Source organism: Acinonyx jubatus, chromosome D1, assembly GCF_027475565.1.
Source record: "Acinonyx jubatus isolate Ajub_Pintada_27869175 chromosome D1, VMU_Ajub_asm_v1.0, whole genome shotgun sequence".
Classification (NCBI taxonomy): Eukaryota; Metazoa; Chordata; class Mammalia; order Carnivora; family Felidae; genus Acinonyx; species Acinonyx jubatus.
This window is the reverse complement of record NC_069390.1, coordinates 799850-812917: the sequence shown is the minus strand read 5'-3', so window position 1 is coordinate 812917 and position 13068 is coordinate 799850. Positions and strand designations below refer to the sequence as shown.

Sequence of the window (13068 nt, the reverse complement as noted above, 5' to 3'; positions counted from 1 at the left end):
CTGTTGCACAAAGTCAGGGGTGGAAGTCTTCCTGGACCACGATGGCCCAGAAAGGGCTTTGGCCACGCTGAGGGCAGGACAGGGCGGCACAGGGCTTTCTGGAGGCGGCTCGAGGGACAGAGGTCGCTGGGGGCCGCACTTGGCACAGGAAGCTTGCCACAGCCAGGCAGGCAAGTGTGTGGGGGCCCCCCGCGTCCCGTGCGCAGAGCGTGTGGACCGGGCCCCTCTCTGGACCTTCTCGGTCCGCTCGCCCCACAGGAAGCAGCGAGACCCGGGGCCGTGCACGGCAGCCGTCCGGACGCCCAGCACCGACCACACACACCGGCACAGCGTCTGCCCAAGTTTATTGTGGAAAGCGAAGAATTGAACAAAGACTCAGAAAATAAATATCTGCAGAGAGGAAGCCGGCTCAGGAGGTGAGGAAGCTCAGGGGGTCAGCAGGAGGGGTGGGGGGTGCGGAGGGCGGTGGGGGCGAGCTGGGTGGCACGACCCTGTTCAAGCGCCTCCTGGGCGCAGGCCCCCGGGGCTGGAGCGCCGGGAGCGGCCGGGGACGCGGCGCGGGGCCGGCGGGAGCTCGCAGACGGTGTCCTGGCACCGGCAGCTCTCGATGTGGGTGTAGGTGTGGCTCCTCGAGCCGCCCTGGGGACAGTGCAGCACCACCTCCCGCTGGCTGGTCCGTTCTTCCTTACAGCAGGAGCACCTGTGGTCCAGGGCCTGGGCCTCGGCCGAGTACCTGCGGGCGGGCGGCCGGCCAGAGTGAGGAGCCACCCCCACTAGGGCGAGGAGCCCCTCCCCCACCCCTGCCCGGGGCCTGGGACTCACAGGGCGAAGGTCCCGCAGGACCCAGAGCAGTAGTTCATTGTGACCTTGTTGGTGCAGCCGGCGAAAGAAATTTCCCGGGTAACGGGGATGGCGGAACAGAAGATCCTGGTCTCGTTGCGAGGGATGCCTGCCAGGAGGGGGGTTGGAGGCTCTGGGCTGGGGGGCGGGGTCTCCACACCCCGGGGGGCCCGCAGGTTCTCCCTCACGGCCTCCTCTCCCTCCTGGAGTGCCCCAGCCCCGGCCACCCCACAGCAAGCAGGGCCCCCAGCTGCTGCCCCCCAATTTAACATCTGGCTGAGAGTGGCACAGAAGGGGACGGGAGTCCCGGGACATCATCCCCTGTGCCTCCTTCACCCCCGCCCCAGGGTCCCAGAGGGAGCTCCCCTGCTGCGCCGTGTGCCCCAGAGATGCCTGCCCGCCAGGCTGTACTCACATTTCTTGCAGCAACCATTGGGCATGAGAGTGATGGAACCCTGGAAGGAAGGAGAACGAGCCTGGGACCCCCAGACCACCACCCGGCCGTGAGCAGCCCCGTCCTGCCTCAGGGTGGGAAAGGGCAGGTCCCAAAGAAAGGACCCCCACTCACCGGGAGGCAGATGCTGGGGTCAAAGTCGGGGCAGGTGATGTTGGAGACCGAAGAGATGAGCTGGTTGTGAATCTTCACGCAGCTGAAGAATGTGCAGTTATTCTTGGGGTCATGCTTTATGTCCCCGGGCTGCAGGGCACAAGACAGCCTGGTGAGACCCACAGGAGGCCCACCCGGAAGATAGACAAGAAACGCCCTGCAGGTTTCCAACCACCCAGCCAAGTGCAGCTCCTGTCGGACAGAAGGTCCAGCCTGCAGGCCCGCAGCCACCAGCCTAGAGCGCCCAGACACGTCCACATCCTAACCCCTGCACCTGCAGATACGACCTTATCTGGAGAAAGAGTGTTGAGAGGTGAGATTAGGTTAAAGATGCTGAGACGAGACCATCCCAGATTACACGGGTGGTTCTAAATCCAACAACGAGTATACTTATAAGAGACAGGCGGGACCACAGGAAGGTGAGCCAGAAAGTGGAAGGACGCGGCCACAAGCCCGGGGCCGTCTGGAGCCCCAGAAGCCAAAGAGGCAGGAAGGCTCCCCCAGAGCCCTTGAAGGGACCGCGGCCCTGCGACACCTCCAGCCTGGACTCCGGCTCCAGACGAAAAGACTCGGTCACTCCTGGTGTTTCCAGCCCTAGTCTGCGGTCACGGCCACCCCAGGACACTGGAACAGCCATGCCCGGCCCTGGGAAGACCCTGCTGGGGCGGCGGGAGGCATCCCGGGCCTTGCCCGTGGCTGCGGGCCGGCCCCTCCTGGGTGGGGATGGGAGCAGGCCCCTCGCTCACCTTTAGGATGATGGGTTCCTTGCCGGGCCTCTTGATGATGCAGTGGGTCTGCTCACACTTACCACAGCACTCCCCGGGGGCCTCCACCAGCTCAAAGCCCTGCGGGATGCACACGGCTAGGTTGGTGCGGGGAGGAAGGGAGCCACGGAGGTGGCCGCGGGATGGCCCGTGGCCTCCAGGGGGACGGGAGGGAGGCTTACGGGGCTGCAGGAGTTGTCACAGAGCACGTGGGTGCAGGAGATGACGTTGAGCTCGGTGCTGCTGTTCCTGCGGTTGGTGCACACGCAGTCCTGGCACTTGGAGGAGTAAACTGGCGACCCCGGCTGAGGGCACAGAGAGGAGCGGGTGAGGCGGGGCTACCGCCCACCACGGAGGCCCCAGAGCGGGCACCCTTCCCGGCACCCTGCCCAGGCTCACCTGGTACTCAGCATTCTGGTGAACGCACACACCCTTGGGCACTGGGAGGAAGAGAACGGGGACGTGGGTCGGGCTGGACAAAGTGGACACCTGGGCCCAGGGGGAGTGTGACCACCATGCGGGGTGACCCCACGGTCAGTCCCACCCCCCGGGACAGCACGGACACTGAGCCCAGGGGGTGTGTGGTCGCCATGCAGGGTGACCCCACGGGGGTCTCAGCCCCACCCCCCGGCCCCCACTAACCACAGGTGTAGGTGGGGCAGCACTTCCCAGGTGTGATCTCACTCTTCACTTCAAATCCCAGTGGGCACTTGGACGGCGTCGCCGGGCACAGGCTGGTGTTGCACTCTGGGGGGAGGGGGGAGACAAGGGGAAGGAGGGGGCTGCGGGCACCGGCCTCCTCCGACACCCGTGCTCAGGTGGACATGCCCCAAAGGTCCCCAAGTGAGCGGCTCCCCAGCTCAGTGAGGAGGTGAAAACGCCCGTCAGTCGCCGGGCGACTCCTGGGCCCCCAGCACCCAGCACCATCCCGGGGGTGGCCTTACTGCAGGATGTGATGTTGCAGCAGGTGTCGGCGGGGTTGACCTCTGTGAGCGGGTAGGTGCCCTCCTCCGTGCACTGGGGCTGCTCCTGGCTGCACGTCTTGGGCAGGCAGGAAATGCCGCTCCCGCCCTCCAGGCAGACACAGCTCTTGCAGTCGAACTCAAAGTGTTCCCCAAACTGCAGGCAGGAAGTGGGTGGGCAGGGGGGTCACAGGTGCCACTTGGGTGAGGCGGGCTGGCACCCAAGACCCCCTGCCAGGGCCACACCGCAGCACATCCACAGTCGGCCGGATGAAGGCACCACACCTCGCGTCCCACTCAGGTCCCGTAAGACACCTGTGCCCTCCCCACCTCCCAGCACGTGGGGGCAGGTCACTGACATCACAGCTGTGACCTGCTCCTGGCACTTGCTGGCACACGGGAAACACATGACACGTGTACGGGGCTCGCAGAGTAGAGCTAAGGCATCAACCATATGTAGGAGACAGGACAACACTGTGGCCAGGATGTCATCTCAGGTTTAAATAGAGCTTCAGATGGCCCATGGGTGGGTGGCATGAAGGTGTGGATGGACACATGGGCCAGTGAGTGGATGGATGGATGGACAGATGGACGGACAGACGGGTGGATGGATGGATGGATGGACGGACAGGAGGACGGATGGACAGACAGGAGGACAGATGGATAGACAGATGGACAGATGGATGGATGGATGGATGGATGGATGGATGGATGGATCAACGGACGGGTGGGTGGTTGGATGGATGGATGGGTGGATGGATGGATGGACGGACAGACGGACGGATGGATGGATGGATGGGTGGAGAGTTTGACAGACAGATGGACAGATGAACAGTTGGATGGATGGATGGCTGGATGGACAGATGGACGGACAGATGGGTGGATGGATGGATGGATGGATGGACAGACGGACGGATGGGTGGTTGGATGGATGGATGGATGGATGGACGGACAGGAGGATGGATGGACGGACAGGAGGACAGATGGATGGACAGATGGACGGATGGATGGATGGATGGATCGACGGACAGGTGGGTGGTTGGATGGATGGATGGATGGATGGACGGACAGATGGACGGATGGATGGATGGGTGGAGAGTTTGACAGACAGATGGATGGATGGATGGATGGATGGATGGATGGATCGACGGATGGGTGGGTGGCTGGATGGATGGACGGGTGGATGGACAGGAGGACAGATGGACGGACAGGAGGACAGATGGACAGACGGATGGATGGATGGATGGGTGGAGAGTTGGACAGACAGATGGATGGAGAGTTGGGTGAGTGCACGGATGGGAGGATGGATGGGTGGGTGGATGGATGGAGGGGTAGAAGGTGGGAGGGAGAGAGGGAGGGAGATGCATGGGTGGGTAAGTGACTGGGTGTGGGTGTCCGGATGACCCTGCTGGCTCAGCCCTCCGGATGTAAATGACATGACTCAGGGTCTGAGACTCCTGGCTTCTTCTTGCCACCCACCCTGGTCCCCAAAATTCAGGGCTTATGGGTGAATCCTACCGTGGCACCAAGAGGAAAGGCCTACCTTTCTAGGCACATTGTCAGGTCCCATACAGCCTAGGAAGGGAGAGGAAAAAAATCGTGTTAGCAGAGTCCCGGTGCCACGGGATCAGGGTGGGCTTCACGGAGGCAATGTGGGCAGGCAGCGTACCACACATGTCCACGCAGGCATCGAATCCTGGGGCGTAGTTCATGGTGCCCTCGGGACAGAAGCAGCCCTCCACCAGGATGCTGTTGTTCTTCTCGAAGGATCTGGGGATGAGAGGGCATCATGAGGTGGGTCTGTGCTCCGGCTGGAGGCCCGCCGCCCCCGTGCGTCTTCCAGCAACTAACCCAGACTTGCAGGTGGGTTCCTCTGGAGGACCACAGGCCCGGTACTCCCTGTGAGGCGGACACGTCAGCACTGCAAGAAGGGGACAGGAATCAGAGAAGCCGGAGCCGGGGCGGGGGGGGGACTGGCGAGTGACATTCCTGCCCCGGCGGGGGTGAGCGGCTGCCCGGTGTCGCCCACTTTGGCGCCCCGTGCCGTCCTGAGAAGGGAGGCAGGTGACGAGATGTGCTTGGTGAGCCCGGCGGCAGCCCCAGGCCCCCAGCCCCTCAAGCCTGCCCTTCTTCCCACCCCACAGCCCTGCCCGGCTCTCCCTGGACGCCTGGCCTCCCACAGGCGTGGCTACAGGCCGTAGCCAGAGACCCCACCGGCCCGCGGGACCACGGGTCTGGGGCAGGGGCAGGCGGGCACGCACAGCAGGCGCCGTTGGTGTGGTTCCGCCAGTCAATACAGATGCCCTTCTGGGCACAGAGGGACGCGTAGGTCTGCAGGCTGGCGCACTCCAGGCCCGAGCCGGGCACGAAGCAGCTGTCGAACACGCAGGCGTCGTAGTAGTGCTGGGGGGGTGCCACGGCGTGGCACTGGGCGAACAGGCTGTGAGGGAGGACGCAGGGGTCACGCTCCGGCCGGCCCTCCCCGCCCCCCTCATGCTCCCCACCAGCCCAGCACCTCCACCCGGCTGCCCTGCTGGAGCCTGGCTCAGCCTGCACCCACCCAACAGGCGCCTGCGGGCTGCCCGTGGCAGGAGAGCAAAGGGCCGCCCTGGGGAAGGGGGGTCAGCTCTGCAGCCCGAGGGCGAGGTGCTGTGCGCCCGCCTCCCGGAGGCGGAGGCTGCCGGGTGCCGGGACCCCCTCCAGCAGCCGTGGCAGGGGGGCCACGCAGCCTCGGCCCGCACACCTCTGGGAACAGGCACTCGCTCCCCGTGGATGCCAGCTCCTCTCCGTCTCAGCCCAGGTCTGCCTCCCTGACATCAGCCCTGCACGCCAGCTCGGTCCCGGCTCAGCCTCTCTCCCTAGGGCCCCCGGCGCGGTCAACCCCACCAAGGCACAGGGACGTCCCGCCACACTGCTCAGCCCCAGAGACGTCGGAAGCCCCAGCCCTGGGCCGTCCGAGGCCCGGCACCCGCCCGTGGCGCCCTGACCTCGTTCTGACATGCCAGACATGCTCCGTGTCCGGCCCCCCTTTGCAGACTGGGGGTGAGGCCCCAGCCCCTCAAGCCTTCCCTTCTTCCCACCCCACGGTCCGGCCCAGCTCTCCCTGTACGCCTGGCCGCTCCCTGAGCCCCTGCCCCTGGCGGGTGACGAGAGGCGGCCAGGCCTGGGGGGGTACCTGTCTTTGATGAGGTCGCAGAGAGGGGAAGCACAGTCCTTGGGCGTGGGGCTGCCCGCTGACGGTGTGCTAGCCGGGGGCTTGGTGGTGACGCCGACGTGGGGACAGTGTGGCTTGGAGGGGTCGTTCACCACCCACTGGTCGGCCGCGACCTCGCAGTTGGAAACGACCTCTCCGCTGGGCAACACGCAGTCGTCGGCGGTGTTGTTGGTACACGTGCCTGCGTCGGGAGGAAGGCCCATGCTGAGCCAGCACCAGAGCCACGCCGCACAGCAGACAGCCCCGGGCCGGCCCCGGGGCCCCGGCGACCGCCAGGCCAGGGCCGAGGGCGCAGAGCGGACGAGACTGCGGCCGGCTCGTTCCCACAGGGGCCCACCCGGCATGACGGCCCCGGGGCCCGAGCCGAAGAGCCAGAGCGCCAGCCCCCGGCTGGCCGACCCTCACACCGGCCTCGGCCCCAGCCAACCCCCAACTCCCCCCCGGGGGCGGGCCCGGGAGCCGCAGGGAGCCCACAGGGGCTGATGGGCTCACCACACTGGCCCTTGGTGTTGTTGCCAAACCGGTGGTGGGGCAGCCTGATGGAGAAGGACAGGCCGTTGTAGGAGATGAGGGCGCCCAGCTCGGGGATGTCCACCACGTAGTTGATGCCCGACTGGGACACCAGCAGCCCATACTTCCTGTAGGGCAGCGCCACGGCCTGCCCGTTGACCTGCACCTGCGGCCGGCACACTCGCGGTCAGGACGTCCCCTTGGGGCCGACGTGGTGGCCCCTCCCCCGGGGCCCTGCCCCGGCCGCCGCGCGTGTCTCACAGGGGCGAGTCGGGGCAAGCTGCGTCTTGACAGAGCATCTGGGGCCGCCCCAGCCCTACCTGTTGTCAGGCCTGTGCGTCCGGTGTGGGGACCCCTGCCTGTCCCCTGCCCCCCGTCCACCCTGCCCCTTGCCCTGGTCCCTTTCCCACTTCCTTTCCACTGCTCCGGGCCAGAATGGTCCCGGCCGATCCCCGGGGTGCGATCACAAGGATGCTGTCCCGAGAGTCCCCCTGTGCCGAGGGGTGAGGCTCCCCAGGCCTCCGGAACCAGCAACTCCACGTGAGTGTGTGCAAGAGGACTGCAGCCAGGGGGCGTGCGGGAGGTCAAGGTCCCTGGTCCCGTGAGAACAGCCCAGCCCCCTGCCGAGCGAGGGAACCGGGAACCCCCCCCCCCACCGCAGTGCCCCGCCACCTGGCCAGCGCACCTGCACTTTTATGGGGGCCATCTGCACCGTCTTGATCAGCACCTCCTGGGTCTCGTGGCGCACGATGAGCGTGCGGGGGCAGGACACCCGGTCGTTGACGTCACAGTGGTAGTTGTCGATGTAGACGCCGAAGCCGTCTACCGTGGGGCTGATCTCCTCCACCAGCACGTACGTGCAGTTGCCCTGGTAGCTGTAGTAAAGCCCGTCGAAGGTGACATAGTGCGGGTCCCCCCAGCCTGTGCAGTAGCCTGCGGACAGAGCTCCCGTGAGCCACACCAAGCCCCAGACTGGGGGAGCGGCTGGGACAGGGACAGGAGCGGGCGGGAGCCCAGGAACAGTGAGAAGACAAAGCAGGAATGCAGGGGGTCCCGGAAACTCTGGTTCCTGGAGCACGAGGGGCGTCCAAGCCCGTTCGGTGGGACAGAGCCTGGCTTGGGAGCCAGAGGGTCCGGGTTCGAAGTCCAGCCCTGCCCCGCCCACCCCGGGGGGGGGGGGTGGCGGGGAGCAGCCTCGGTGGTGGAGGTGGCTCCAGCAGGCACACCCCTCCCCTGCCTGGACCCCCTGCCCCAGAGGGGGAACCAGCAGGAGGCACGAGAAGCCCCTGAGGGCCTGCAGCCCCACACCCGCAGAAGGGGGAAGGAGGGGAGGGTCCCGCGGCCTGGGCCAACTCACAGTCGCACTCCCAGTGCCAGCAGCAGCCATCAGGGTCCATGACACGCACAGGCAGGAGGTCGTTGGAGCAGGTGGGCATGGGTGGGGGTTTACACTTCACCTGCACTAACTCCACCGTGTTGTCGTATTTGCAGATGGCCATGGTGCAGTTACACAGCCACCACGTCTCGTTCTCCTACAGCGGGGAAGGCGCAGGGTCAGCGGGGACCAGCCTGCAGCCCCAGCCTGTACAGGGGTGGCCCTGAGCCCTCCCCTGGAGCCTGGGGACCGCCCCGTGCAGGAGGCAGCCGCCTCAGCCTCACCACCGGCCAAGCCTCCTCCTCCTCGCCCGGCAGGGGAGGCGTGGCCCAGAAGGTGGGCACTCGGCCGACCCTGTCCCCAAAAGGCCGCTCGAAGGACAGGGCGTCGCGGGTGACCGGCAGATGTCCCTGTCCTCCCAGGTGGGCATGTGTGCGCAGAGCCAAGGGGACCAGGACCACAAGCGGCCCACAGCCCACTGACCTCTCTGGGAGGATCAAAGTCTGGGCACCCAGGGGGCTTGGTGGTGGCCAGAGTGCTCGATGCCATGGACGTGGGTGGTTTGGGTGTTGAGGCCGGCGTTGGCAAGGAAGGGGTGGGCGTTGGGGAGGGTGTGGACGGACACGACCAGTTGAAGAACTCAAAGGTGCAGGACAGCGAGCAGTTCACGTAATAGCAGGTGTCCCCATGCGTGCCGTTATACACCGTTTCACCTGCCAGGGGACAGAGACCAGACCTACACTAGCCACGCAGGGCTGGCTCCCAGAGCATACAAACAGGTGCCGACAAGGCCACTGGAGGGAAGCCCACCTCAACCGTGTCCCTGACTCACGGCGACAGCCGAGAAGGGCAGACCGCAGGGACGGCCGTCCAGCCGGCTCCCGGTGGGGACTTCAGCCTAACCCCTTACCACTGGTGACAGGAGACCAGAACCCACCCGCCTCTGGCGCCTAAGAGTCAGAAGTGACAAACCTGGGTACCTGGGGCAAAGTATGTGTCATTCAAAACGCAACAGTATTCCAGGGCTGTGCTGGTGATGGAACCTGTAGTTTCAACAATGCTGGGGGAGGAGATTGGGGTCAGCGTGGGGGGGAGCACACTGGAGGTCGTGGCGCTCGTGGTCGGTGGCCTGTGTGGAGTGGATGACGGGCGTCCTGGCGGTGTGAGCGTTTCTGTGGACGTCGTTGACACAGTCGTGGGTGTGTGTGTGGAGGGGGTCTCCGTGCTGGTGGTGGTGGTAGTCGAGGCCGGGGTCGGGGTGGGGGTCGGGGTCTCCGTGCTGGTGGTGGTGGTGGTGGTGGAAGCCGGGGTCGGGGTCTCCGTGCTGGTGGTCGTCGGGGTGGGGGTTGGGGTCTCCGTGCTGCTGGTGGTCAGGGTGGAGGTCGGGGTCTCCGTGCCGGTGGTGGTGGTGGTGGAGGCCGGGGTCGGGGTCTCTGTGCTGGTTGTGGTCGGGGTGGAGGTCGGGGTCTCCGTGCTGGTGGTGGTGGTGGTGGTCAAGGCCGGGGTCGGGGTCGGGGTCTCCGTGCTGGTGGTGGTGGTGGTGGAGGCCGGGGTCGGGGTCTCCGTGCTGGTGGTAGTCGGGGTGGGGGTCGGGGTCTCCGTGCTGGTGGTGGTGGTGGTGGAAGCCGGGGTCGGGGTCTCCGTGCTGGTGGTAGTTGGGGTGGGGGTGGGGGTCTCCGTGCTGGTGGTGGTCGGGGTGGTGGTCGGGGTCTCCGTGCTGGTGGTGGTGGTGGAGGCCGGGGTCGGGGTCTCCGTGCTGGTAGTGGTCGGGGTGGAGGTCGGGGTGGGGGTCTCCGTGCTGGTGGTGGTTGGGGTGGGGGTCGGGGTCTCCGTGCTGGTGGTGGTGGTGGTGGAAGCTGGGGTCGGGGTCTCCGTGCTGGTGGTGGTGGTGGTCGAGGTCGGGGTCGGGGTCTCCGTGCTGGTGGTGGTCGGGGTGGGGGTCGGATTCTCCGTGCTGGTGGTGGTTGTGGTGGAAGCCGGGGTCGGGGTCTCCGTGCTGGTGGTGGTGGTGGTCGAGGCCGGGGTCGGGGTCTCTGTGCTGGTGGCGGTGGTGGTGGAGGCCGGGGTCGGGGTCTCCGTGCTGGTGGTGGAGGCTGGGGTCGGGGTCTCCGTGCTGGTGGCGGTGGTGGTCGAGGCTGGGGTCGGGGTCTCCGTGCTGGTGGTGGTGGTGGTCGAGGCCGGGGTCGGGGTCTCCGTGCTGGTGGCGGTGGTGGTGGAGGCTGGGGTCGGGGTCTCCATGCTGGTGGTGGTCGGGGTGGAGGTCGGGGTGGGGGTCTCCGTGCTGGTGGTGGTTGGGGTGGGGGTCGGGGTCTCCGTGCTGGTGGTGGTGGTGGTGGAGGCCGGGGTCAGGGTCTCCGTGCTGGTGGTGGTGGCGGTCGGGGTGGAGGTCGGGGTCTCCGTGCTGGTGGTGGTGGTGGTCGAGGCCGGGGTCGGATTCTCCGTGCTGGTGGTGGTTGTGGTGGAAGCCGGGGTCGGGGTCTCCGTGCTGGTGGTGGTGGTGGTCGAGGCCGGGGTCGGGGTCTCTGTGCTGGTGGCGGTGGTGGTGGAGGCCGGGGTCGGGGTCTCCGTGCTGGTGGTGGAGGCTGGGGTCGGGGTCTCCGTGCTGGTGGCGGTGGTGGTCGAGGCTGGGGTCGGGGTCTCCGTGCTGGTGGTGGTGGTGGTCGAAACCGGGGTCGGGGTCTCCGTGCTGGTGGCGGTGGTGGTGGAGGCTGGGGTCGGGGTCTCCATGCTGGTGGTGGTCGGGGTGGAGGTCGGGGTCGGGGTCTCCGTGCTGGTGGTGGTCGGGGTGGGGGTCGGGGTCTCCGTGCTGGTGGTGGTGGTGGTGGAGGCCGGGGTCAGGGTCTCCGTGCTGGTGGTGGTGGCGGTCGGGGTGGAGGTCGGGGTCTCCGTGCTGGTGGTGGTGGTGGTCGAGGCCGGGGTCGGGGTCTCCGTGCTGGTGGTCGTCGGGGTGGGGGTCGGGGTCTCCGTGCTGGTGGTGGTCGGGGTGGAGGCCGGGGTCGGGGTCTCCGTGCTGGTGGTGGTGGTGGTGGAGGCTGGGGTTGGGGTCCCCGTGCTGGTGGTGGTCAGGGTGGAGGTCGGGGTCTCCGTGCTGGTGGTGGTGGTGGTGGAGGCCGGGGTCGGAGTCCCCGTGCTGGTGGTGGTGGTGGTCGGGGTGGAGATCGGGGTCTCCGTGCCGGTGGTGGTGGTGGTGGAGGCCGGGGTCAGGGTCTCCGTGCTGGTTGTGGTTGGGGTGGAGGTCGGGGTCTCCGTGCTGGTGGTGGTGGTGGTCGAGGCCGGGGTCGGGGTCTCCGTGCTGGTGGCGGTGGTGGTGGAGGCCGGGGTCGGGGTCTCCGTGCTGGTGGTGGAGGCCGGGGTCGGGGTCTCCGTGCTGGTGGCGGTGGTGGTGGAGGCCGGGGTCGGGGTCTCCGTGCTGGTGGTGGTCGGGGTGGAGGTCGGGGTCGGGGTCTCCGTGCTGGTGGTGGTGGTGGTCGAGGCCGGGGTCGGGGTCTCCGTGCTGGTGGTGGTGGTGGTCGAGGCCGGGGTCGGGGTCTCCGTGCTGGTGGCGGTGGTGGTGGAGGCTGGGGTCGGGGTCTCCGTGCTGGTGGTGGTCGGGGTGGAGGTCAGGGTCGGGGTCTCTGTGCTGGTGGTGGTTGTGGTGGAGGCCGGGGTCGGGGTCTCCGTGCTGGTGGTCCTCGGGGTGGGGGTCGGGGTCTCCGTGCTGGTGGTGGTCGGGGTGGAGGTCGGGGTCGGGGTCTCCGTGCTGGTGGTGGTGGTGGTGGAGGCCGGGGTCGGGGTCTCCGTGCTAGTGGCGGTGGTGGTGGAGGCCGGGGTCGGGGTCTCCGTGCTGGTGGTGGTGGTGGGTGGTCGGTGTGGCGCGGGGTCGGGGTCTCCGTGCTGGTGGTGGGCGGTGGTGGTGGAGGCTGGGGGTCGGGGTCTCCGTGCTGGTGGTCCTCGGGGTGGGGGTCGGGGTCTCCGTGCTGGTGGTGGTCGGGGTGGAGGTCAGGGTCGGGGTCTCCGTGCTGGTGGTGGTGGTGGTCGGGGAGGTCAGCGTGGTTACAGGGGAAGGTGTGGAGATACAGTGTGGAGGCCACGAACAGCAGTAGACGTTGATCTCATAGTTGAGGCAAAAAGGCTGGGGCATGTATCCCCCTGGCTTCTGGTTTTCATTTCTGCACACCAGCCCGACATTGATGTCGCAAGCCACGTTCTGCCCCAGCTGCCCAAGGGGGATGTCAGGGAACTTGGCAGCTCTGCAGGAGATGTTGGCCGCCCAGCCTGGTACACAGACCTCGACAGATTCGATGTCTGCCCCCGGTTTGGTGTTGTCTGGTTTCCCTGAATCCAGCCAGCCAGTCCAATTGCACTCAGGCACGCACGGAGTGGTGGTTGATCCCGGGGTAGGGGTGGTGGCGGTGGTGGCAGTGGTGGTGGTGGTGGAGGCCGGGGTCGGGGTCTCCGTGCTGGTGGTGGTCGGGGTGGAGGCCGGGGTTGGGCTCTCCGTGCTGGTGGTGGTGGTGGTGGAGGCCGGGGTCGGGGTCTCCGTGCTGGTGGTGGTGGTGGTGGAGGCTGGGGTTGGGGTCTCCGTGCTGGTGGTGGTGGTGGTCGGGGTGGGGGTCGGGGTCTCCGTGCTGGTGGTGATGGTGGTGGAGGCTGGGGTTGGGGTCGCCGTGCTGGTGGTGGTCGGGGTGGAGGTCGGGGTCTCCGTGCTGGTGGTGGTGGTGGTGGAGGACGGGGTCGGGGTCTCCGTGCTGGTGGTGGTCGGGGTGGAGGTCGGGGTTGGGGTCTCCGTGCTGGTGGTGGTCCGGGTGGGGGTCTGG

General features: G+C 67.2%; 1 protein-coding gene across 1 annotated transcript in view; it reads right to left on the bottom strand.

The window, feature by feature from the left end:
* Positions 1 to 327: 327 nt before the first annotated feature.
* Positions 328 to 13068, bottom strand: part of MUC2 (mucin 2, oligomeric mucus/gel-forming) — a 28217-nt gene continuing 15476 nt past the window's right edge. Inside the window, exons 33-55 of the mRNA XM_053202646.1 lie at positions 12198 to 12800; positions 11242 to 11522; positions 10613 to 10715; positions 10170 to 10321; positions 9253 to 9566; positions 8756 to 8985; positions 8255 to 8429; positions 7583 to 7830; positions 6880 to 7063; positions 6349 to 6568; positions 5435 to 5613; positions 5025 to 5094; positions 4843 to 4943; positions 4717 to 4748; positions 3156 to 3330; positions 2854 to 2958; positions 2611 to 2651; positions 2394 to 2516; positions 2194 to 2292; positions 1409 to 1537; positions 1256 to 1295; positions 823 to 949; positions 328 to 733 (exon numbers count right to left, since the gene is read on the bottom strand). Coding sequence (XP_053058621.1) covers positions 496 to 733; positions 823 to 949; positions 1256 to 1295; positions 1409 to 1537; positions 2194 to 2292; positions 2394 to 2516; positions 2611 to 2651; positions 2854 to 2958; positions 3156 to 3330; positions 4717 to 4748; positions 4843 to 4943; positions 5025 to 5094; positions 5435 to 5613; positions 6349 to 6568; positions 6880 to 7063; positions 7583 to 7830; positions 8255 to 8429; positions 8756 to 8985; positions 9253 to 9566; positions 10170 to 10321; positions 10613 to 10715; positions 11242 to 11522; positions 12198 to 12800 — 3969 coding nt within the window. The 3' untranslated portion in view covers positions 328 to 495. The remainder of the gene's footprint in view (positions 734 to 822; positions 950 to 1255; positions 1296 to 1408; positions 1538 to 2193; positions 2293 to 2393; positions 2517 to 2610; positions 2652 to 2853; positions 2959 to 3155; positions 3331 to 4716; positions 4749 to 4842; positions 4944 to 5024; positions 5095 to 5434; positions 5614 to 6348; positions 6569 to 6879; positions 7064 to 7582; positions 7831 to 8254; positions 8430 to 8755; positions 8986 to 9252; positions 9567 to 10169; positions 10322 to 10612; positions 10716 to 11241; positions 11523 to 12197; positions 12801 to 13068) is intronic.